General features: G+C 39.9%; 1 protein-coding gene across 2 annotated transcripts in view; it reads right to left on the reverse strand.

Annotated features, from left to right (window-relative positions):
* Positions 1–27478, reverse strand: part of plch2a (phospholipase C, eta 2a) — a 104015-nt gene that overhangs the window by 58165 nt on the left and 18372 nt on the right. The window contains exon 1 of one of the 2 annotated variants that reach the window (XM_078796890.1): positions 26607–26821. The exons of the other annotated variant lie outside the window; for it this stretch is intronic. Within the exon in view, the coding sequence (XP_078653016.1) occupies positions 26607–26631 (25 nt within the window). The 5' untranslated portion in view covers positions 26632–26821. Of the gene's footprint in view, positions 1–26606; positions 26822–27478 lie in introns of those variants that run through there. 2 annotated transcript variants of the gene reach the window in all.

The raw sequence follows: 27478 nt of genomic DNA on the forward strand, positions 1-27478 counted from the left end.
TTCTTGTGCTTCATTTTCGCCAAGGGGCGCATTTCGGTTCTCCATTTAATGGGCATGGCACAGTAAACATGTGGCAAGGATATCTTGCATTTAGGGTTATTCTCTTTATTACAAGAAAGAAAAGCTGTGGTTGAGAATAGGTGATATCATAGTTTCTAAATCCCTTGACATTAACAAAATGGTGAAATAATTATGTGTAATAAAATATTAAATATTAAATTATGTGATAAGTAATTAAAATGATTAATTATTGATTAAAAAATTAATAAAATGATTACAAAATCAGATTAAACACAATTTTTCACAATTGATCATGATCAAATTAAACTAAATTAATCATGAATAATCATTCATTCATTCATTTTCTACTCCTTTTTTCCTCACAAAGGTCGCGGGGGTGCTGCAGCCTATCCCAGCTGTCTTCGGACAAGAGGCAGGGTACACCCTGGACTGGTCACCAGCCAATCACAGGGCACATATAGACAAACAACCATTCACACTCACATTCATACCTATGGACAATTTGGAGTCGCCAATTAGCCTAGCATGTTTTTGGAATGTTGGAGGAAGCCAGAGTACCCGGAGAAAACCCAGCAGCCAATAATTAATCATGATTCAATGTAATTAATTGTGATTAATCATGTTTTGCTTAGACTAAATTGTGATTAATCACAATTTGCAACCATGTCTAACTAAAAACGTCTGAAAATGTATTTACCCAATAATGCTACCTTAAAAGTAGCAAAACATTTGAATCACACTTTAACTGTGTTATTATGAGCAATCAAACACACGTCATTTCGGCGAGACATCATTTAAATGAATTCATAAGTTTTAAGTGTGTTGTCTGGGATTTCCGAGCACTTAAATGCAGCAAATTGTACGTCCGCGTTAAGAGTTACAAAGTACTAACAACAATATTCAATTATTTATATTATTTGTATTGCTGTTTATTTAGACCACACATACACGATTTTCGGAGTGTCTGTGAATTCATTTCACAGACAAATATTACATAAATAATAAAACAATCCGTACAATGTACAAGTGTAGGGTTTGAAGGCCTGGAAAAGTATATGTATGTTGAAAAGTGTAAACCTGAAGTGAACAAAAACTACCAAATCAAGTCAAAATGGGGGGGTGGAGTCCTAAAGCATGCTCCCTGTGTGGAGAAGGAATAGGAGAGACTGTTTAGTTGGCAGCTGTGTCTTAAATCACATCTGATGTCCTAGCCACCGCACGTGCTGCAGGTCATCCAACCATCCAGTAGTACCCCCAAGAGGACCCTAACACCTAACACTATCTTCAAGTGACAATGAGGAAGTGCTGTTCCAATGTCAAACGGACTATATTTGGCTTTGTGAGGTAGAGATACATACTGTATATGATGTTAGAATTGGATTGCTGTTGATGTGTTAAGGTCAGAATAAAGTTGCTGCTGCCATAGTAACAGAGAGGTGTAAATAAACTAATTAGTTACCATCGTCAACTAATGATAACGGTGCATTATGTAACAATGTAATACAACTGCTCAACACCGCGTGTTGTAATAATCTGCATTTATGAATCACTTTTGCAATATTTAAAAAGTTATTACAAAATGTGAATAACACAAAATGAGGTGAAACTTTATTACATAACATTTACATAATGTATGGCCTCAATGTCTTAAAAGGCAGCAGCTGTACTATTACACCAGCAAGGTAAGCAGGTGAATTAGTTACCACCGTCAACTAGTGATAATGGTGCATTATGTAACAATGTAATACATTTCCAACTGCTCCACACCGCGTGTTGTAATAATCTGCATTTATGAATCACTTTTGTAATATTTAAAAAGTTACTACAAAATGTGAATAACACAAAATGAGGTGAAACTTTATTTAATAACATTTACATTATGTACTGCCTCGATGTCTTAAAAGGCAGCAGCTGTACTATTACACCAGCAAGGTAAACAGGTGAATTCTGAATTTTATTCTCTTATTTTGCCGCATGCTGAGTTTTTCTCTCCTGCCTGAGACTGACTTGGTGTTCCATGCCTCACAGCAGCGATGCGCATCCTTTCCACATTTGCCAAGATTCGCGCCCCCCCGCCCCCCATGGATCGTGGGGCCCAATGCACAGTGCGTGTTCTGTGTGTAGGGAGGGGTGTCTCTGGATGAACAGCCCTTGGAGCTATTATTATAATTATAATGACCTGGCTTGGAAATCATACTGCACGTTAAAGATTGATGAAGTGAGACAGGTGAGTAAGAAAAGAAATATTCTTATGGTAAATTTAAATCCCAACATCACAACATGACGTACTGTACTGTCAGTCACAGTCGCTGTTGACTAAAATAAAATGCATTACTTAACTTAAAATCAACAGAAGGTGAAAAAGAGAAAAGAGAGAAAGAGAGTAGCGGTTCACTTTGAAGCTTGATTGACCAAGTGCTCCCTCTATTGAAATGCAGCAGACATGGTTGGTCTCCAACTGAAAATCTCATCAATTCACTCCTCTTGCCGAAGATGACATCTCTGTACTAGTATCCCTGAAAGTGTGCAAGAAATGACACACACAGAAAAAAAAAAGAGCTCAAGAGTATTATTCTTGTTCTGGTGGAGTTTACTATCAAAACGACACAGTCACACTTTTTCTAGAAGGCATCCAAGTGTGTCCTCTTACAGCAGCTCATTAAATGAAAAATGATATTTTGTCATGTGTGCCAAGAGAAGTTTCAGAACTGCACAAATTTCTCCACAGTCTGAACCGGATACTGAATTTGAATTCTTTTATCGTGTCTTCTTGCCTGACTATGCTAATGACATATCTCTTGTGAAGATAGGACCAAAAATATACTGTATGTTCATGTGCTAAATATAGTATGAAACACCATTCACTTTATTGGGTTACTCATACAAAAGAGATCACTATAAAATAACATTATTAATAGACACTCCCTGTCATATATTCTCATTATAATTGTACTGAACTATGCATTTCCAGGCGTTTGGAAACCACAACCACATATGCAAAAAAGTTTTGTTTTATCCGCTATGCAGAATATTGCATATACAGTGGTGGGTAGGCGATGGCAAGTGAAGATTGATCACATTCATTTGAATGATTTTACATGCTCATTAGCTGCTTAATTTGCTTGTGAAAGATCAGCCAATGACAAGAAATGAAGAGATGATACGACGAAAGCTTTTCACTGTTTCCTGCTGTCATTAAACAGACAGTCATTAAACAGACAGTCATTAAACAGACAGTCACTCGCTACAACAGCATACAGTAGATATTATTGTTGTGTGCACGAAAAGAGAGCTTTCAGTCAGCCTCAAAGAGGTTCTAGCAAAGCTTCAGACGCCCCAGAATGTTGAAGCAGTTTGTTCTCATTTCAACTCTTTCCATAGGAAGAAGGTGTGTACGTGTAACCTACACAGTACAAAAATGGTTAAATAAATTGAAGAGACAGATAATGCAACTGGCAATCAACATTTATAAGTAGAATTTTTAAGAAAATTTTAAGTTAACTATACTTATACCAATTAATTATTTTGAGCATTCGGATTTACAGTGTCTTAAGTTGTATGTAAACTATGTTTTTAAGTTAATCATACTTAATATAGCCATAAGTCAATTTAATCAAGACATAAAAGTACTCAAAATGGAACAACATGTTAAAAAAAACTTGACATAATTAAGTTATTGGAACTTTTTTAAGAACTTTGAGTATGCATAACTTCATTTAATTAAGTACTTTTAACATTCGGGTTTACAGTGCACAAAAAGAAAGAGAGCTTTCAGTCAGCCTCAAAGAGGTTCCCTGGACTGGTCGCCAGCCAATCACAGGGCACATATAGACAAACAACCATTCACACTCACATTCATACCTATGGACAATTTGGAGTCGCTAATTAACCTAGCATGTTTTTGGAATGTGGGAGGAAACCGGAGTACCCGGAGAAAACCCACGCATGCACAGGGAGAACATGCAAACTCCACACAGAGATGGCCGAGGGTGGAATTGAACCCTGGTCTCCTAGCTGTGTGGTCTGCGCGCTAACCACTCGACCGCCGTGCCGCCCATCTCAGGATTTGATAAGGAAATTCAGCCCTTTTTATTTAAAATAATGCTAAAAACTATGTGAATTATACAAAAAAATGGAAGCTTTGCTTCACCTGCCTCACCTGAATGTATGTCCCTGACTATGACCTGTTATAACGGCACACACACACACACACAAACCAATCCATATCGAGATTTTCATACAGCTGGCTGAAAATGACTCAATTTATCCTCCCATTATAAATTAATCAATATGTTAATGTGGTGGGTTTCCAATCATCCTAGTGTATCCCAGCATGCCTTTGGTTTCATGCCAGTTAAAAACTTTGATCTCAGCATACGAGCATGAACCGAAACACATTACCACAGCAAACACACCAGTTGACACACAATTCCAAGTTCCATGATATGAGGTCAGCATCACTCAAGTTCTCCATATAAAAACAACATAGATGATTTCATCATTTCCTTATTATGTTGAAACATGAAGGAGAACACTGTAACAATAATGTGCTTTACTCTGACACGATCCGGCTAATAAACTACAGTGTTTGAGATTAATGCTAAGAGTCCACTGGGCTGGGGCCAGTTGGTGCCAGTTCGCGCCAATGCAATTTGCTGTGGCGCCAAGTGTCGCCAATAAGGTGCCTAGTGGCATGCAGTGGCTCAAACTGTCTCCAAACTGGCTTGTGGTGGCCTGTAACGGCGGCAGAAATTGAGTTTGGCGGCAAGAAAATTTCAAAATGTTTACAATCTTCCGATTGCTTGATGCAAGTGGCACAAAGTGTCCACCAACTGGAACCAAATGTCACAAACAATCCGCCTATTGGAATCCACTGGAATGTAATGGCGCGAGCCAAGTTGCGGCAATGATGCTATGATTCCACTGGGCCAGTGCCAGTTGGTGCCAGTTCGCGCCAATGCAATTTGCTGTGGCGCCAAGTGTCGCCAATAAGGTGCCTAGTGGCATGCAGTGGCTCAAACTGTCTCCAAACTGGCTTGTGGTGGCCTGTAACGGCGGCAGAAATTGAGTTTGGCGGCAAGAAAATTTCAAAATGTTTACAATCTTCCGATTGCTTGATGCAAGTGGCACAAAGTGTCCACCAACTGGAACCAAATGTCACAAACAATCCGCCTATTGGAATCCACTGGAATGTAATGGCGCGAGCCAATGATGCTAGGAGTCCACTGGGCCGGCGCCAGTTGGTGCCAGTTCGCGCCAAAGATTATGTGATTGGCGCGTTTAGTTAAACACGTTAGTGTTTAGTGTAACATTAATTGTTAATTTAACATTAATTAAATTAATGTTTAATGTAACATTAATTCGGCGCCACAGCGAGTCACTATGCGTCAATCACATAATCTTTGGCACCAACTGGCGCCGGCCCAGTGGACTCCTAGCATTACATAATGTAGACTCCAATGAAATACTACAGTATCTTCCCCGTCAAAACAAGCAGAATAAAGTTGTTCCTTTTGGGTAGAGCTCTGTGTCAGCTGACAACCACTTCTCCTTCCCTGGTATCCATTGATTTCTTTTTCATCATGGAAAACTCAGCAGAGACAGTTTCCCAGTGACAAAAGCTGACCTCCTGACATCAATTTTGGGCCCTGACTGGAGGCTCACAAAGACAAGTAAGCCATACATTTTTATTTCTGTGAGATATCATGAAAGAACATGATGATGTTTGCATATGAAAACATACCATAGACCGTACTTAATGATTTGTCACATCACAAATGAACAAGATGCAATCTGGATCTTATATAAGACACATTACAATATTGATCACAGATGTTATATTACATTTTCTAACGTTCACGCTTGATTTGATGACATTCCATTACATCGCATTGTCCCACCTCTGTTACTGCTTTGATACCTCCAATCTCCTGAACGACTTTGCTCCCATTTTCTGTGTCAATATCATTTACAGGGAACATCTCAAATGCAGCACAGGTAGTTTAAAAGGTGTTTTATTCTCATTGGCATAAAAGAGACTAATCAGTGTTGCTAGAGGGTCCCTTGTGCACATCCAATGACTGCTGGCTAGAGCTGGCTGACAACTGCAAATTGCACCGGCCATCAGCTTATCAGGTTTTTGTTACCAAGATGACATTTTAAATCTCCGAAGGTGAGAAATCATCTGCTAATATTTATCATTTATCTTGGGCTTTGGACTGATTAAATACATTGCAGTCGGCTTCAAACTTCAGTCATGCAGATTACACAGAGGTCCCATAAAGTGTTCTTTACATTGCCAAACATGATCTAGTGCAGTGATTTTCAACAATAGTGTACCTTGAGAAACCGTCAGGTGTGCCGTGAGGAATTATCCAATATCACTTTTTATAATTAACATTTATGAATCATCATTTGCAAATATTATGTCAATAGTATACATGGACCCAAATATTCCAATTTCATTTGGTTTATTTGCTCAAACGGAAAGAATTGAACCGGGATGGAATATTCCTTCAACCAATCCGATTGCGGTATCTTGTGTCCGCTCAAACGGAAAAAGTTGTCAGGGTGCGTTCTTCTTCGTGGTGTTTTTCTTCTTCTGTTGTTTATTGGCGGTTGGCAAGCAGCTTTCGTATGCATTAGCGCCATCTGTGAAACAGAATCTAAACCCTTTTATACTTCATATATTATAATTCACAAGTGCAGTTTTATTAAAAAAAGAAAATATATATCTATATAAAGCATGTCCTGAGTTTAATTATAAAATATTAGCAAGATTGGATTTGATCTTTTCCTGTTTAAATTTATCCCGGGTGCTTTCTTTCAGCGCGTGCTCAGATATGACGTAACACGCAGATCCAGACGTTCTTCAGTTTTAAAAATGGAGGCCAGCAATCGGCACTGGACTAAGCAAAGTTTGTTTTTGATTCAAACTAAATTTCAAGACTGGACAGACGAAAAACTGGCAATACGGAGTTATTCCAACAAGTGAAAGAAAAACTTGGGGAAGCCGGTATCACGTGATGTTGATGTTTACGTTTTACTGGGCATGCCCTATTGACTAGATTGGAATATTCCTTTCTATGGATACCATTGTTTCCCGAAAGGTCATTCGGAAAGAGAAAAACTGGTCATGTAAAAACGTGGCTACTGTGGAGTGTCTGTGGTGTAAAGACTGGCAGAGCAATGTAATATTGGTCCGTGTGCCACAAGATTTTTCCAATGTAAAAAAAACTTGCCGTGGCTCAAAAAAGGTTGAAAATCACTGATCTAGTGTTCAGGCTGCTTCTGTGTGGTTAAATAACAGTTAAATCACACATCCCGACTTTGCCTCACCTAATCCACCGTTATTACTGTACTGGATGTCATCAATTGTCTTTAATGACTTTTCTGTCACACCTACAGGCACAAACAGGGCACACCTCTGCTGACACTACTTTATAGTATTTATAACCTCTACCATATTTACAATCCTAGCTTGCTATGAGATCGTTAACACAGCAGCAACACTGGGATCCTATTAAATAAACTGCTTTAAATAGTCCATAGGTATCAATATGAATGTGAATGGTTCTTTGTTTATATGTGGCCTGCAATTGGTTTCTGACAAGTACAGAGTGGATTTCGCTTCTTGATAGCAGACTTCTGGCCTCAAGTCAGCCAGCATAGGCTGCTGATCACCCGTGACCCTAATGGGGGACATACATTTATTATGTAATTTATACACGTTATACACTGTAAACCCGAATAAGTTAGCAGAACTCAAAAAAAGTGAGGCAATCAGTTGCCACATTTTTTTTTGAGTTCATAAACTCAAACATTTGAGTATATCAGAGCTTTAATATTTGGAGTTGATATTAGATATACTTTTTTAATTTGGGGGTTAAGACAGAAAAAGCATTCTTTTTCGCATTCTCGCTGCCATGCATTCTCCATTCTTTCATTTTCGTTCTCATTTCAACTGTTTCCATAGGAAGACGGTGTGCATGTGTAACCTACACTGTACAAATCTATCTGATGCAATGGATTTATTCTGAATTGATTCTTGGTTTGATTTATTCATGTTTAATAGGTACTTTTTTTTATAAGTAACTTTGAATTCTTCATATTCATATTAATAAAAAATGACAGGTTAAATAAACTGAAAAGACAGATAATGCAACTGGCAATCAACATTTATAAGTAGAACTTTTAAGAAAATTTTAAGTTAACTATACTTATACCAATTAATTATTTTGAGCATTCGGATTTAAAGTGTCTTAAATTGTATGTATACTATGTTTTTAAGTTAATCTTACTAAATATAGCCATAGTTCAATTTAATCAAAACATATTAGTTAATAGTACTCAAAATGGAACAACATGTTAAAAAAAGCTTGACATAATTAAGTTATTGGAACTTTTTTAAGAACTTGGAGTATGCATAACTTCATTTAATGAAGTACTTCGAACATTCAGGTTTACAGTGTAGTAAATAAATGGATGAAAGAAATGGAAACATCGTTATAGTGAGTTATAATCCTGTCTTTTATTAACTGGAGATGCCTTGACTCGTGAAAAATACAGTATATTACGTAAATATACTGTAAATACAGTAAATTTTTTCCATTCACTGCATTCAAAATCACTGTCTGTGGAATTTAAGGAATAAGGAACCACTGAGTTGGATCATTGCATTCGTTTGTCAGCATGTCTCCAAATAATATAACATCATAGAAACATTCAATAAGGATTTAAAATGCTCCACTGATTGTGCAGATGTGGCCTGACAGAGAAGTCCCGAAGACCCCCAGATTTACGATTAGACCTAGGCATGGTTTAAAGAAGTTGTGAGCCAGACCTCATAGTTCTGGTAGGAAGATAAATAGTCAATAAGTCAGATAAGTATGAGGGAGCCAGCCTATTCAGTGCAAAGAGGCCAGGATTGGGGTTATATGTTCATGTCTCTTGGTACCGGTTACCAGGTAAGCAGCTGGAGAAGATGTATGGTTGACTGGTCCAAACCACAATACAAAAAATTCAAAGACGTCAACAGGAAGATAAGTTTTTACCTTAGCCAACTGTCTCAAGTGGAAAAAGCAAGATTGGATCACAGCACTCACTTGTTTACACAATATAAAAGAACCATCGGAAAAACAAGCCAGGGTTTATTAAACGTACAATATCAGATTTACCAGTGACGCCATTGAAGCAGAGCAGAGAATCCATTCCTGCACTCGTGCACCTGACTCTCAATGGGAATACAGAGTAGGACCTGTGTCAACATCAAAAGCTTGTTGAAATAGGATCAATTAGTGTCGTCGGTGGAACGCTCGTCTTGATTCGATTTTTAGCCCCTGTTGTGCTCCTCAGAGCAGCTGTGACATTGACAAATGTTTCCTTCTTTTTTTTGCTCAGTTTCGATCGTGCTTGTGAATATCAATCTTGCGGTGAAATGTAAAGAATTGCTTCAAAGGCGGTGTCATTCAACAAAAATCTTGATTGACAGAAAATCATGGTTGCTCCATTAAGGTGTTGACGACGTCTTGAACTAAAAAGTGGATCCTGTCCATCTCAACATTCATTCATTCATTCGTTTTCTTCCGCTTTTCCTCACGAGGGTCGCGGGGGTGCTGGAGCCTATCCCAGCTGTCTTCGGGCGAGAGGCGGGGTACACCCTGTACCCTGGTCGCCAGCCAATCCCAGGGCACATATAGACAAACAACCATTCACACTCACATTCATACCTATGGACAATTTGGAGTCGCCAATTAACCTAGCATGTTTTTGGAATGTGGGAGGAAACCGGAGTACCCGGAGAAAACCCACGCATGCACAGGGAGAACATGCAAACTCCACACAGAGATGGCCGAGGGTGGAATTGAACCCTGGTCTCCTAGCTGTGAGGTCTGTGCGCTAACCACTAGAGCGCCTTGCCGCCCCATCTCAACATTGAGATGTTTGACTTGCCACTGACCCTTTCCGGGACAGAACTATGAACTATGGAAACGTTGATTGTCATCCCATCTGCTTCACATCCCAGTTCCTTCACACTTCCTTCCTTCCAACCCATCCACTGGATGAAGCCAGCAGGACCATATCCACGATATAAAGCAGAGACCCCCATCCTGCCACCACCCCTCAACGCCCTGGATGCACCTTCAAATTCAATGCATAAAAACAAAGTTCACAGGAAGTGAACCACCCGAATTCAATCACAGAATACAAAAAGTAGTCTGGATGGAATTCATTCAGTTACAAGTTGGCTTTGTTTGACTTTCTTTGAGCCGTATGCTAATTATGCATGTTCTATAATTTAAATATTGAGTGTTTACTTGAAGCTATGAAAGCATGAAAATGGGTCAAGTGTTCATTATCTTTGGACCACAATGTGCACTTTTCTGGTAGCCATATATGATACATATTTTAACTTCAAGTCTTTGATCTGGACTTTAATTGGGTCAAATTTAATTGAATACTGTGATGTTTGTTGTATTATTGTACATCAGTGGGAGACAGGGGTGTTAAATATTAGATTGAATTTCATCACGGTTTCTTGGCAGCAGTAAAAAGCTATCATTTGGATAATGAACTTTAATACAAGGATATCCGATTCAAAACAATATATGTTTTTAATTTACACTATTTACACAGATTTTTCATCAACTGAATTTTCTGTACTTTAAACTGTATTTAAAGAAAAAAAATGGTAATGGATTTGTACTCAATCAAATTTTTAACATAATTTCATGTAAAAAAATCAGTTCACAAAATTGAAAATATATCAACATATAAAGAAATTCTAAATTTATATCGAGACTCGACGTAAAGAGGAGGACTCAAAGGCAGAGTTGGCACGCACCTCACGAGGTAAGGTTCAATACCGAGCAGAGGTCAGTACACAAGAAGTCAGTCCAATAAGGCAAACGTATCTAAAAACGGCAGGCAGAACGGGGGGTCGAAAAACAAACAAGGATCAAAAACCAGGCAAGGCAAGGACGTGACATGGTAGTACAACAAACTTGCAACTAAAAGGAGGTACCAGAGGGAATAAATAGGAGGCAGGTGGAAGGGCAGCAGGAGACTGGCATGACAATTTGTAAAACAATTGAGGACCAAAGTGGCTGAAGTTGCCCCGGCCAGCAAGAGAAAAATATGGCATTGTTTTGATGAGTTAGAGGGGGAGCAAGCTGTAAGTAAAAAAAAAATGTCAGTGTTCCGGCAGTAGTCCGAAAGTCCTCGGGAGCACTTGGTAGTGTGACCAATCACAGCAGAGGTGGGCCGTGGGTGGAATAAATTAAAACAGATCATTTTGAAAATCCAAGGAAATATAACTAGAATAGGTACAGATTCTGGAAGATCTGTGCAGGGTATCGTGTAGCTGCTCTATAGGAGTACACAACTCAATAAAGGGCCGGAAAATGAGCATAACATGTCCCCTTTAACCTCTTATCCACCCAAGCATAAGAACGCTCCTGCATATAATATTGCAAGAGAAAAATATGGCATTGTTTTGATGAGTTAGAGGGCGAGCAAGCTGTAAGTAAAAAAAAATGTCAGTGTTCTGGCAGTAGTCCGAAAGTCCTTGGGAGCACTTGGAAGTGTGACCAATCACAGCAGAGTGGGCATGCCCAGAGGTGGGCCGTGGGTGGAATAAATTAAAACAGATCATTTTGAAAACCCAAGGAAATACAACTAGAATAGGTACAGATTCTGGAAGATCTGTGCAGGGTATCGTATAGCTGCTCTATAGGAGTACACAACTCAATAAAGGGCTGGAAAATGAGCATAACATGTCCCCTTTAACCTCTTATCCACCCAAGCATAAGAACGCTCCTGCATATAATATTGCAAGAGAAAAATATGGCATTGTTTTGATGAGTTAGAGGGGGAACAAACTGTAAGTAAAAAAAATGTCAGTGTTCCGGCAGTAGTCCGAAAGTCCTCGGGAGCACTTGGAAGTGTGATCAATCACAGCAGAGTGGGCATGCCCAGAGGTAGAATAAATTAAAACAGATCATTTTGAAAATCCAAGGAAATACAGCAGAATAGGTACAGATTCTGGAAGATCTGTGCAGGTTATCGTATAGCTGCTCTATAGGAGTACACAACTCAATAAAGGGCCAGAAAATGAGCATAACATGTCCCCTTTAACCTCTTATGCACCCAAGCATAAGAACGCACCTGCATATAATATTGTATATATTTGTCACATCTGTGCAATAAACAGCCCGTGCGGAATGACAATAGAATACAATTTAAAAAGCTAACAAGAGCAGAAAAATTTACATTCCTTTTGTTGCCGTCAGCTGTCAAGGTTAATGCATGTAATCGTATTGACTTTATTCACAAGCTTCATTTGAGGCAGGTATATATGATGGATGAGATCAATATTCGGCCGCATGTCAAGCTTTCTGTCAAGTTGCTGCACATCTCCTTGTGGCGTACTGACAGCCTGCTTTGAATCCAAAATACACCCTCTTCCTACACAGTAAACAAATGTGACTCTTTTGCACCAGATTAAGCAGAATAAACGCAATGCACCTAGTGTTACTTGAAGGGGACCCTATTATGTTCATTTTTCTGCCTTTTATATTGAGTCGTGGACTCCTATAGAGCAGCTACACACAATAACCAGCGCAGATAACTTTCGAGTTCTTCCAGAATTTGCACCTATTCAGCTGTATTTCTTTGGATTTTGTGCTTCCTGCGAAAATGGTCGGTTTCTACATCATGTACACACATGTGCAAAGACACACAGTCACATGACATGACTGACATTAAGATATGCCTAAGATATGCGATATTACATTACTGACGTAAGTGTCTTTTGCACATTTGTTGGTGTCAGGTTTGGGCAAAATCAACATTGCTTTTCTCATTTTTTTTCAGTTTTTCTTGTTTCTTTATGCTTTTTTGTTTCTTTTTTCCACTTTTATGTTCTTTTAGATTAGATTAGATTAGATTAGATTAGATTAGATTAGATTAGATTCAACTTTATTGTTATTGCTCATGTCACTGGTACAGGGCAACAAAATGCAGTTAGCATCCAACCAGAAGTGCAATTTTATAAGTACCTTAGTAGTAAGTAAATGTAGAAAAAAAAAATTATGTAAAATTTGGACATCCCCGGTTTACATGTGGGGGTTTACGGTTTACAGGTGGGGGAGGGTTAACAAATAAGTGTGTCCATGCCGTGTTTTCATGGCATAATCTGGCAGGCTTCCACAGCAGACTTTTGTGGAGGCGCGCTTCAGCTGCCAGCCTCTTGTGACCCTTTGTTGATGAGTAAATGCACAACAATGCACGTCTTGCGGGAATTTGGAGCAGACTTCCAGAGAAAACGTATTTCAGCACTTAACGTCACAGAGAATAGTCATCCATCTGATAATATTGCTAGTCAGCGCTCTATCAGCGAGTGCAGCTGCACATTGTGTAGCTTTGTAGCATGATTATTGGCAAGTGAACCCATATCCCATGAGGCTTTGCCATGTGGTATATGCCAGCTGAGACGATACATAATATTTATTGTATGTACTATATAAGAGTAAGAAGACAAATGAAGCATATTTACACATATTCGCTTAACCCAACTAACCAACTGTAAAATCAACTGTAAAAGATCTTTTAGATACTTTTAGTGTATTCTTGAGCAGGGGTGTTCAAAGTCTGTCTCGGGGTCCATTTGCGACCGGTACCTTGTTTTTTACTGGCTCACTTAAACAGTTACTGATGTAACATTGTCAATGTTCTAATGTATAACACTAATAAAATATGTGCAGTATCAACTATAATAGAAAACTGAAATGTAGGCTGTTTGTTTCTTTAATTATATTTAACTGCTTAGCTTAACTGCCTAGCGTAACAACCCCGTAGAGTCTACATCAGGGGTCTCAAACTCAATTTACCTGGGGGCCACCGGAGCTAGGTTCTGGGTGAAGCCGGGCCGCATCAGGTTTTCAAAAAAACCCAAAACGCATTTATTAAAAAAATCAATAATCTATACACTTTTTCAGTACTTTGGTTCCGGTTTTCCACACCAAAATATCTGATAAAACATTCCACTGTTCTCAAATATCTTAATTTTTATTTTTCTATACACAAAATAAGATAAAAAAAATAATAAACAAATTAAGAATAAAGACAATAAATCAATCAATCAGTAATAAATAAGTAAAATAATAATAAAACAGCAAATAAGAAAACCGTAAGAAACCACATACAGTTGGTAGAGAAATTATTTTTTTCAGATTCAAATGTACAGTATTAACAGTTATTTAACCTTTAACATGAACATTAATGAAACTTAATAATTTGACCCAATTAGCAAGTTAGCATCGTACTCAGTTCCATCTGGGAGCAGCGTCGTAACTTTAACAACATGTTTGATGAGATGCTTTATCTTGACGTGGATTTTCCGTTTTATTCCAAATCATTTCCTGCATTTATTTGTACCCAGCGTCATAAGCCTTTAGCTTCATTGCTAATCCAAAGCAAAACAGGGCGGGGTAACAGGGAAGGGCGGGGCAAAATCATGTTAATTGTGTCCGGTGTGCACACAGCTTTAAGCTGTCATTTCAACATTAAACTTTGGTATCAAGGTGGGGGCCTCAAACTAGCGTCTCACGGGCCGCATTTGGCTCGCGGGCTGCGAGTTTGAGACCCCTGGTCTACATGGTACGTCGTAGACCTTGTCGAGACATGGCCCAGCATTTTAACTTTGTGCGCTCACTATTCTCATGAACCAAATGAGTCAATTATCAATTATTTATTGTATAATTAATTATGACCCCTATCACCACACACACACATATACATGTACACTGTGGCACCAGTGTTCTATCTCAAGGGTCCATATTAAATGTTGATGAGCATGCCTGATATACAAAGTGTCTCTGACACCTTTTGTCCTTCTCCCACCTTATTTTCCTCCTCAGCACCCTGAAAGTGGACCAGCTTTCATCTTCGCGCCCAACTCTTGCTCTGCTTCCACACATTAATTGCACTGGCTTGTCTTATTAGATAGATAGATGGACACATTTATTCTTATTGAACAGTAAATGTGGGTAATATGTTGAACAGTATGAAGATCTAAATGAATAAATGCATATGAAAAGATTAGAGAGAATAATCCTCATAGTTTAATATTACACTGGAGGCCATGTTGCTTTTTGCAGTGAGCCAGAAGAGAGAAAGACGACTGGTTCTGTCCGAATCGTTGGACTTTTAAAGCTTTTAAAGGGGACCAATTATGTATTGAGTTGTGGACTCCTATAGAGCAATTATACACAATAACCCGCACAGAAAACTTTCCAGATCTTCTGAATCTGCACCTATTCCAGCTGTATGTTTACTTGGATTTGTGACTTGCTTAAAGTGAATGCATTTATTTGGTGGTCTAGTGGCTAGGATTTGGCGCTTTCACCGCTGCAGCCTGAGTTCGATTCCCGGTCAGGGAATTGACATTATACAAATTTCCCCACTGAGGGACGAATAAAGGCATATCTTATTTCACATCTTCTCACATTATAAACTGAAAACCTGGTTTATCCTCCTCTGCCGGGTCCGTCCAGCCACATCCGCTGCCTTCTTCTGTGCCCAAGGAGGAGATACAATATTAGTGTGAACAAAGGCCGTTTCAAGCGTGCCGCGATCGCTCACTCGTCACAATAGTCATGCGTGACACATCATCTGGAGTTCAACACAGGCCCGTACATAACGAACGAAAGTGCTTCATAGTTTCTGCATGCTCCCAAATCCTTACTTAGGTGGTACTCATCCCCAAATTTCGCCCACACTTGCAAGTACACCGGGTTAGGACCAGGGCTTGAGCCGCTGTTTGACGGATGATCACATCCCGAGCCTCAAACTCACCACACCCTGCAAAGTGACCTTTCAATAGCAATCAATGAGATTGTGTGGGGAGTACTTGATTTACAACTTTTAACAGCGCAAAAAACAAAACGGCTCACTGGTGCCGAGTGTTGACGTTCTACTTGCTGCTCTGACTGGCCTGTAATGAATGTGACACTCCAAACATCACCTTCTTTTTCTTTTCCGGTCCCATTCCAAAGCCAGTGCCTTCCCTGATAGAGCTGTGAATACCAACAACCTCCATGATGACACAGAGAAAAGCAAAAGCACAGTAACATCTACCCTGAAATAGACAATCTGTGCATGTTTTGTCATTCAAACTACTTTAAACTTTTCAACCAACATTACCCACGGAGGAAGAAAATGTCCCAAATAGCATCGGTCTGTTAGATCTGTCCCCTTCTCTGCCATTACCTCCTGACAGAGTCCAACTTTCTTCAATTACTGACCCATCCAACCACAAAAAGCTCAAATCTGTGAGGTTCCATCTCTGTGCAGTTAACTCCAAGCAGCAAGACCAGCAGCCACAGCGGGGTAACATTCTCAGTGTAAAAAACACCTGGAAGGCAAAGCAACAGAGCCGCTGACAGCCTCAAGCAAAAAATCTAAAATGTTTCTTTGCCAGTCCCAAACACTTCTCATGCCATTCAGTGAGTGGCAGCAATTAGCTACACCAAGCGGTGAGACATTTCCCATGATGTAAGCAGAGAGTAATCATGTGAGACAGGTATGGCACCTTTCCCACTCCCACAACACATGTTCAGCTTTCCCTACCGGACAAGCTGACACTGAGTGGAAGCAGGAGGCTCCCTAATGGCACCTGCGAGAGCGGAAGGAAGATTCTGCAATGATAAAATGTAAGTAGGGGGGAGTAGGCAGGTCTACTGTGTGTAAGTTTGGGAGAAAAAAATATGCATAATGTGAGGTGGGACTTGTGCAATATGTGCAATATTTATAACCACATGCAACATCACGTTCAAGTCGGAATTGAGGTCATGCATCAGCATAAAGTGCTAAATATTCACAGTTGAGGAGTCAAAACTTTGTCAAATTTGCATTCATTTCTATGAGCGCCTTCTATAGGGTTAAAACGTTCAACAGTCAAAAATCACTGGTCATGGTTTGCTCTGATTTAATTCACCGGCTCGGTGAATCTGAATGTTTCCACGACTTGCAAACAAGCGCTATTGCACAAATGCACCGTGTGAAGATGTACTACTCTGCGGTGGTGCACAGCTGCAGCGGAGATGACATCGAACACCCTTATGCTGTATTAGGACTTTGGAACAGTCACTTCTGTGCAGAAAATTTGGACTTTACTGGGTGTGAATCAGTGCAGAACATGGTGGACGGAGCTCACAGATAGACTTCCAATTAAGTCTTCCTCCTCGTCGCCGGGGGATAACAGGACTTTTCTAAGAGCAGATCTCTGTCTGAATTCATTTGGGATCTTAGTAAGGCATTGGCTGGGGAGGGGGGGGGGGAGTGAAGGGACTGCCGAATCACAAATAAAACGCTGTTGGCTCGCTGCCCCCCAAGAGACCTTGCCAATTAGGGCTGTAACCCAGCGTGTGGACTGAACCCACCGTGGAGTGTACCTCATCAATTTACAGTGATGTTTGGGTCATTGCCCACACTGCAAAAATCCATATCGAAATAGAATGTGGGGGTGATCAGAGAGTCCGGTAACAATCCTGGTAACAAGGCCTTTTTTTTAAAAATCTCATTACAGGATATTTTTGCAGAGCCGTTCTATTGCATTCTTAGCTTTTTTAGAGTTTTTCCATTAATGGCCGTTACTTGGCATGGAGGACATGTTTTTTTTTGGACATTTTCTGCACCAAAATGTGATTTTTATGTCATACAAGTGCACACTTTTGCCCCCTATGCACTAGAATTTTGACAACATAGCCAGCACGCTCCTTATATTGTCAGGGTTAATCCCCTGACATGCCACGGAATAACATTATGGTTCACAATAACACTGCTACCTGGGTGACAGTGATTGCCTAAAGAGCCTCATGGCATACGTACCGTGTACTGTGCTGAGCCACAAGGAAGCGACGAACAACAATTTCCTCCCTGAAGCGCATCAAACTGCCTCGCTGCACCTCAGACTCGGATGTTTGTGTTTGTCTTTGTCTCCCTGAGCACATTAGAGCCTCCAAGTGTGATTTCCCTGCTTTCATTTTTGTGTGCTATACTTACAGCAGGGGGCCAATTGCCACAGCTCTTCACAAGCACGATTCGGATGTCAATGACGGTGTGAATGCGATGCATATATGTGCTCCATGTCATAATATTATACAGTTTACACAGGTGGGAACTTGGGTCTAATTGAAGAATACCCTTAAAGTACCACAGCTACTTCACCACCATCAATTTGCAAGGACCATGATGTAATATGACACTGTGGCCTATTAGACTGTATTCATTTTTAGCATCTTATTTATTCATTCATTTCGCGGAGGTGCTGGAGCCTATCCCAGCTGTCTTCAGGCAAGAGGCAGGGTACACTCTGGACTGGTTGCCAGCCAATCACAGGACACATATAGACAAACAACCATTCACACTCACATTCATACCTATGGATAATTTAGAGTCACCAATTAAGCTAGCATGTTTTTGGAATGTGGGAGGAAACCGGAGTACACGGAGAAAACCCACAAATGCACGGGGAAAAGATGCAAACTCCACACAGAGATGGCCAAGGGTGGAATTGAACTCGGGTCTCCTAGCTGTGAGGCTTGCGTGCTAACCATGTGTCCACCGTGCAACCTATGCAACTTATTTAAATAAAGTTAATGTAACTCCAAGTGGTTGGAGTTCCTGATTCCCTGTCAACGGCATTTCCCAATGGACCGTTTCGTGAACATGGGCCAGTATGCAACTGGACTAGCCGACAAACTCTTGCTGAGCAAGCAGTAAGTAACAATTAATCAGTGTCCTAACTGTGTTTATTTTGTGTAAGTCACAAAACAAAGGCTGTTGTTCGATACTGTAGAAAACCTAACCCTAAAATGCCAAAGCTGCTTACTATTAAGCGACATCTTGAAGTAACCAAGTGACCAACCACAGCGGAGTGGGCGTGCCTGGAGGTGGAACAACCGTGGGTGGAATAAATTTTAAAAAATACTGTTTTCGCGGGAAGCGCGAAATCCGAAGAAATACAGTTGTAATGAATGGGTGAGATTCTGGAAGATCCAGAAAGATTTCTCCTCCTGAGCTGGTGAAGGCGACTGGACCCCTGCAGCTGTTCCTCATATTCATAATCACCTCAGATAGCCAGATAGCCAGCGTTAGATTATTCTCTTTCGCTTGTCATGCTAACCATTTGTTAGCCTGCTACTGTTTGACTTACCCCAGCGAGTAGTCTTCTTCTGCTGTCCTGCAACCCAGTTACCTATTCAGTTCTCATGGTTTTATTGTTAGTATTTTTGTCTTCTGTTTTTTCCATGATGCCTCCCCTGTTTTTGCACCCTTATGTTGTTTTTTCCTGTGATGCATCTCTATTAAAACTACTCAAACTGATTGACTCGTTCTCATGTTTGCATCCACGGATCCACCCACAATGATCACCTCGAGCCTGACAGGAAATCAGACAATACATGGAGATGAGGGCTGAACGGTACATGGTTTTCTCATGTTATATCCCTAGTGGCCGGTTAGCATCCATCATGCACGTTTCATCATCCATCATACGTTTCCTTGCAGTCATTCCCAAACTTGACAGGAAACATACATCTTTAAAACCATCAGACAGTTTGGACACCCTAAGTTGGAGAAGAAAGAGCGTGACATTTATTTCCTATCTATGCACCTTACTCGTGCACCTTTATCTTCATTTGCCTGTCTCCGGGAAAACAAGCTTCTCTTGCTTCCAAAATGCTCGTGGAGCATCTGTCAAGCATTGTATTAGCTTGTCAATGATCCGCCACAAGAAGTCAGCCTTCACACTTCAGAGGAACAACTTCATTTACTACGACTTCTCGTGGGAGTCACTATAAAAACACTTCTGGCGACAGGGAGACATGCTACAATATGCTACTTAGTACTGCATAATACTGCAGTTTTGAGTCAGCAGGACACACACAAAGGCTGATTATGTTCCCCCTGCCTTGTTTTTTTTATTCATCTGCTGTGCCTCCTTTTATTGCAAAGGTATGCACTTTAACAGCTGTAAAATGAATAAGATAATAAATGACTCCACCCAAAAAACAAGGTACAGTAATAAATAATGCAGCCTAATCAGGAGCTGCAAAATGAGGTTATTAAATGCCATCCAACTAACAAAAAATATGCTTATGAAACGTGGAAATAATGCTTAAAACTACCGTGGATGAGGCTTTACCGCATGCGATTGTTCATATGTACAAAATACACCGTGCATCTGAGTCTGATTAAATGTTTAAATAGCCTATTTTCTATGTATGTATTCCATCACAGACCTGTGTGGGTTTTTTTGTTAAGAAACGATTTACAGTAAAATCATAAATACAACTATTCATAAAGTTTGCATGTTGGTGTGTACCTGCTGTGCATATGTTAAAAAATCGTAATTGTAGCATGGTGCTGGCAGGAAGACCCAAATAAAAAAAAAATATAGCACAAGCAGGCAATAATACTTAATTAAAAACCATTCAAAACAGAAAAGCACAAAGAAACTAGGGAAGACAAGACCATCAATGGGCCAAACATTGAACAGAAACAAAGGAACTCAAGTAATTATACAAGAAAAGAGACTTTTCTACGTATATTTGATATTTGAGGAGACACAGGGTAGTGGAAAAAAAACAACAGGTGAGGCACGACAAACAGACGACAGACCACATTGATCACTGATGAGCACAGAGACACAAGAAATCAATGAACAAGAACATAGCATCATGAAAAATTGATAAGTATACTAAGTGCAACTGTAATCAAACTAAGCGTTTAGCAGTACAGAGGACAATTTGACAGAATGTGCTCACAGTCATGCTTCTCTAGAAGAACACCAGAATATAGTTCTAGTATTCGTATAGTTTCATTTGACATTATTGACCTCAGAGAAGATATACTGTAATAAAAAAACATAAATGAAATATGAGGGATGTGCTCATATTGTCTTGTATATGTTATGCACAGTTGCTTGAATACAGATTGTTGCTAAGGTAATTACTGTACTGGCTTTGCTCATCTTACACAAGCCAGGAAGTATTTAGGAGAAGAAGAATCCTTTTTATTAGTTGAGGAGATGAGAAATTTAATTTTAGGATGATACATGATACACAACTACAGACTGGAACATTTTGGAACGTGAATCCAATGTGCTTTTCTTCATTTATTTTTTTTTTGTGTTAAATTTTGTGAACACCAAAGCCGACCTATCACCTCTGGGTACGCCCTAACTAAATTCATCTCCACAGAGTGTGGGTATGTATGAATTAACAAAGAAAAACACAATTATTTTCTTTCCTTTCGTACTTCATATGAAGTGTCTCCAAGTAATGTTTGTGAAGGAGTCACAGGTCAGTGAAATCAAAAAGAAAGAGACTGAAAATCAATGCGACTGTAAACATCATTCTGTGGTTTTGTCAGTTTGACTTCCTCCAGTGACGTTCTAACATTCAATACCATAGATTAGTTGAATGCTAGGAACATGTAAGTCACTGCACTGCACTGAATGAACAAGGGCCGATAAAGACACAGTAGTTATTATAGAAACTAGGTACTATATAGAGTCTGTATGTATGTAAAAAAATGTATTCACATTGCACAATAACACCAGGACGCAATGAAGCATTTGACAAGCATCGTAAAATTTTTGGTTTAATTTAAACTGATGGTGGTCCTAAAACAATAAGTATTGCATGACTATACTGTATACATAATGACTGTGATGCTATGGAACTGCCAATTTACAGCATTGGTTCTCAAACCTTTTTTTTGCAGCAAGATGAAAAGGGGGCGTCTACACACAATGACAGTCACCATGGATGGATTGCGTAGTAGAAAATTTGTACTTGTGTATTTCTTAGAAAGCTTTTTTAGTGTTAAGGTGCTGTGTGATGAATTTAGCGCTCTTTGTAACATGACATCATGAGTCAAAATGTTGTACAGAGTCCTTTGTGATTTCCAAAAGGTTTCCAACCTCGTCGTGACTTCACTTATAGCTTGTGATTGGCTTCCGCCAAAGATAGAGCTACCGTTACCTCACTGACTCCCAACTGGCACGGTACTCAAACGCTTAGAAGTAGTTCTGAAGTAAAGGAGATGTCACAAGATGTAGAAATGGTATTTCAGAAGTATTAAATGGCTTGAAATTGTTTTTTGGTAGCCAAGGGTATCCAGTTCCTCATGAAATCATGATTGAAGATTTAATTTATTCATTTTCCAAATCAAAGAAAAAAAACATTCTGCCTCAAGGGGTATGATTCAATGTTTTAGCTGGATAAAAAGGTAGTGAAAAATAAATTCACAACATGGTCTGAAAGTTAGACACACACTGTGCACAAATCAAATCAACTTTATTTGTATAGCACTTTTCCTGCAAAGACATGCAACACAAAGTGCTTTACAGAATTAAAAACAATTACCACAATTAAAAGGAAAAACAATTACAAAGAAAGCCCCTCCCTCCCGCCCTCCATACTAGACACACACACACACACACACACAATCACACACAATAGGGAGACATGGCATGGCACTGAGGATCAAGGAAACGCCACCTTTGGGGCCGTCCACACTGGGAGGAGCCGCACGCCGTGCCATCAGGGGACCAGCACCCGGGCCCCCTGACGCCAACAGACGGGCGGACCCCCACATCAAAGGGAGGAACCCCCAGCCGGCCGGGTCGAAGGGACCCAAGGATGGCACCACCTCAGCAGACCCGACACAGCCCCCAGTGTGGAGGACCCCCACTGAGGAAACACTGGAGTTAAAAGCTAAAGACTAAAAGCATAAAATAGGATTAAAAAGATAAAAACGTAAGAAAAGTTTAAAAATATTAGTTAAAAGCCTGATTAAAAAAGTGTCTTTAGTCTTTTTAATCTCAAAAAGATCCCAACATGAAACTAAAAAAGCTTGGTAGCTTTTGTCCGAATGAATACGCATCCATATTTGATGTTGCATACGTTAATGTGGAGTTATTGAATGAGCCAAGCATCACTGCTCATGCACAACATACAATTCCATCAACTGCTCACATTTGTCATACTAAACACTACTAGAACACAGACGAGGCCCACTTTTACCACCGCCCACTGGGACATTCGGAACCCATAACTACAGCACTATTCCAGCATGATCAGTGGTTTAAAATCTCTTTTTAAAACAATCTTAACTTCTTTAGCTTGGATTTTTGTGTATGTGTTAGTTTTATTTTAATTTAAAGTCCACACAGATAAAAGAAGAAAGTGTGGGAGGACAATTTTTTTTTTGCGCAAAGCTGCTTTTTGGGGTCCTGACATTGAGGTTGGATTATCTGAAGAATTTTGTGATGCTGTGTCAGACAGGAAGGGGTTTGAGTTTTTTTGTTTTTCTTATCATTAGATTGGATTACAGTCTATTTGCTTGGTTTCTACACAGCTTAACTTGTATTTTTCTCCCATGTGCCCAACATTTGTCAGTCTGTTATTATAATTTCAGATTCATTCTTAATACTATGATTACCATTTTGTCACGTCTTATCATCCTGTTATTAAACTCTATTGTCCATCTATGAAATAAGATGCCCCATTCTGTTGGTAGTACCAACTATTCTTCTCTTTTGATTAGTTGTTTTTCAATTGAGGACACGCTTCAAGAAAAACATGAGGTCGTTGTGAATGTACCGAGTTTTGACTGTACAATATCACTCACTTTTCTAAATGTGCCATCCCAGTTTTGATCTGCTCTTTCCACATGAAGTAAATGTAAAAAAGTAGTTTAGGCTATGATAACCATTCAGTTCATTGCACAGTCATGAGCATATATTAAAAAGCAATTATATTTTTGGCTTTTAGTGACGACGTAAATGATCCGACATGAAGCAATGCTCAGCATGCCATCCCCACAGCTCCTCTGAGCCTTTTTTTTTTTTTACTTTGGTATTTTTGTTGTTTGTGTCAGTCAAGTAGTTTCCTTGCTTTGGTTTGGATTCAATACCAGTCATTTATTGTCAATGTTTTTTTTATACCGCAGAGGGGCAAATGTGCATTTTTGAAAAATATCCCTGGCCTTAAACTGGAAGAGTCATAGGAGTATGGTATGTTAATGTAACACATTGACAGTTATTCCTCTGCAAAGCTGCATAAAGAACATACCTGTGAGGCTGAATAAGCTAAATTGACATAACAAGCCAGCGAGTTCGACAAGCAAGTTACCAGTGAGCAATTTCACCAAGATCCCGATCTCACAGCACATCACTAAATCAAATAGGAACAGAATATACTGTAGTTTGTACATGTCTAGAGCCTCCCATGGCCATTGATGGTCATGTCCATTCCTTTGTCACTATGAATTCCATTCCATTCTCCTCTGCAGTCTCAGTAGGAAAGACCAGACTTCCCGATCGCTGGCCAGCGCCACTAGGAGGACACCAAGGCCAGACCATAATCCCTCCAGCATGTCCTTGGTCTGCCTCGGGGCTTTCTCCCGGCTGCGCATGCCCGGAACACCTCACCAGCAAGGCGTCCGGGTGGCATCCAGACAAGATGCCCCAGCTACTGTATCTCAACCGGCTCCTCTCGATGTGAAGGAGCAGCAGCTCTACTCGGAGCCCCTCCCATGACTGAACTCCTCACCCTCTCTCTTAGAGTGAGTCCAGCCACCCTATGGAGGAAATTTATTTCAGCCGCTTGTATCCATAATCTCATTCTTTTGCCGCTTTGGGTGGTGGTTGAGGGCGGCTGGCTGGGCAACCTGGAAGTCGGCGGCCAAATCTGGTTGTTGGGGCATGGAATGTCAGTATGAATTAAGACATGTTAATTTAATTAATTATTCATTCATTCATTTTCTACCGCTTTTCCTCACAAGGGTCTCAGGGGTGCTGGAGCCTATCCCAGCTGTCTTCGGGCGAGAGGCGGGGTACACCCTGGACTGGTCGCCAGCCAATCACAGGGCACATATAGACAAACAACCATTCACACTCACATTCATACCTATGGACAATTTGGAGTCACCAATTAACCTAGCATGTTTTTGGAATGTGGGAGGAAACCGGAGTACCCGGAGAAAACCCACACATGCACGGGGAGAACATGCAAACTCCACACAGAGATGGCCGAGGGTGGAATTGAACCCTGGTCTCCTAGCTTTGAGGTCTGCGTGCTAACCACTACACCGCCGTGCAGCCCTTTAATTAATTCATTTAATTTAATATAAATTCATTTATAATAACTTAATTTAACATACCCCACCTCTCACCCAAAGACAGCTGGGATAGGCTCCAGCATTAATGAATAATTAAAAACATGTTAATTTACATACAGTATATATTTTAATAACTGAGTTATCACCTGTCGAGTCAAACAATGAAAAAAGGATGACATTAAAATGTGTTTAACTAGTGTGTGATGCATATTTAGGACTTAAACCCGGATTGTGCATTTAGCTTGTTAGCTTCTACTACTAGTGAACAATGGCAATTGAAGAGAGAAGGTTCAGGTGGAGTATGCTGGAGCCTATTCAGATGACTTTAGATGAGAAGCGTATAACACCTTGGACTGGTTGCCAGCCAATCGCCAATCGCTGGCCACATATAGACAACCATTCACACTCACATTCATACCCTCTGGACAATTTGGAGTCGCTAATTAACCTAGCATGTTCTTGGAATGTAGGAGGAAACCGGAGTCCCCGGAGAAAACCCACACACACATCTTAAAATAAGAATTTTGTGTTTGTAATCACAAACACAATCACCACACCTACTCCACTTCAATGCAAGCAACATGCAATGCAGTCTCAAGTCATATTGTGTAGGTACAAATAATGTCAGTGTTCGTCAAAACGTCCAACAACTGCACTAATTGTATCAAAACAGCACTGCTGAAATACATCTCCTACATGGTGGAGAGCATCAAAGTGATGGGAACACAAAATTTCATTTGCACATTTCCCATAAATCATATTGCAATCCTTTTCGGTGTCAATGAAAAGAATTCCAAATGTCATGAAATGTGTATTTCAGCACACCATTAGTCATGGGCTAATGTCAATTGGTCCAGTGGGGGGTCCAGTGACACAAATTATGGCCAAAAAGAAAAAAAAAACATCACACCCGCACTGACTACCAGATTGAAAGGCTTCACCCATAATGCACCAAAAAAAAAAGGGCTTGACCAAAATGAAACACTGCAGGATGCAAGATAAGAACCTTGAAGGAGGTAACTGATTCAACAGGTCTTGGAAAATCATTTTAGGATGTATTTAAATTGCAATTTTCTACTTTTTTTCTTTTTAATGCAAAAAAAACCCCTAATTGTCATAAATTCGCTGTATATTATAAATTAATATCAATATATTGCACACATAAAAGCATGCATATTTGAAATACATTAAGTAAACAGTCCAGATGTTTACAGGTTCGACAATCCATCACATCAGAAGATGATGTCCAACTTTTGGGAAAACACACAATTGATGCAAGCACACAATCTCCAAATAATGCAACCCAATCTGTTAAATCGGTTATATCGATAATCATGTCCAGTCAAAGAGTAGTAGCTTGTGATAGTGATAGTGAGAGTAAGAGAATTACATACTGAATCTCGGAGGTTCCCGCTCCATGCTGCCTGCTGCTGAGTTGCAAACGCAAGTGATAGCAAAGAGAGCGAGAGGCGGAGGACGACTAGGTTGCCTCGCTCGCTCTTGTCTCTCCTTTCCTCTTGTCTGTCTACGCCTCTCTCTCTCTCTTACAGACTTTTATTCTTTTGCTGCTATCTCTCCCATCTTGTATACCTCTACATCGGTGCTTTGTCGCTCTTACTGTGTCTCTCTCACACACACACACACTAATACACAATTACAGCAACCTTGGTTGCCATGCACACCAGACATGGGTGAAGTACATTGCACGTGCGGAAAGTAGTGCAAGTATAGCCAGAGTTAAGATCACATGAACTCTTTTATGCATGTGTTAAAGTCGGTGGCTGGGTTCGAAACCGCATACTTACTACTACATACTTCCATTACCATACTGCTGGAAACCTTATATTACAAATATACAACATAAGGTGGCAAGAAACCTTTCAGTATTGAACAAAGCAAAACTTGTTCTCAATCAGAAATCACTCCACACTCTTTATTGCTCTCTGGTTCTACCATATGTTACTTATTGTGTGGAAATATGGGGTAATAACTATAAAAGCAATCTTCACTCGCTAAATGTACTGCAAAAAAGGTCAGTAAGGATAATTCATAATGCCGCCCACAGAGAACATACTAACTCCTTATTTCTAAAATCACAAATACTTAAACTTGCTGATATAGTTCATCTTCAAACAGCTAAAATAATGCATAAGGCTAAAAAATTATGCTAGCCGAAGTTATTTTCAAAAAATAAAACACCCCCTTACTTTTCTCATACAAAAACTTCTTGCCTACTCAAAAATCGCATACTGCCAGTGTAGACACA

This window comes from Doryrhamphus excisus, linkage group LG15 (assembly GCF_037039965.1).
Source record: "Doryrhamphus excisus strain RoL-2023G ecotype Guam linkage group LG15, RoL_Dexc_Guam_v1.1, whole genome shotgun sequence".
Lineage (NCBI taxonomy): Eukaryota > Metazoa > Chordata > Actinopteri > Syngnathiformes > Syngnathidae > Doryrhamphus > Doryrhamphus excisus.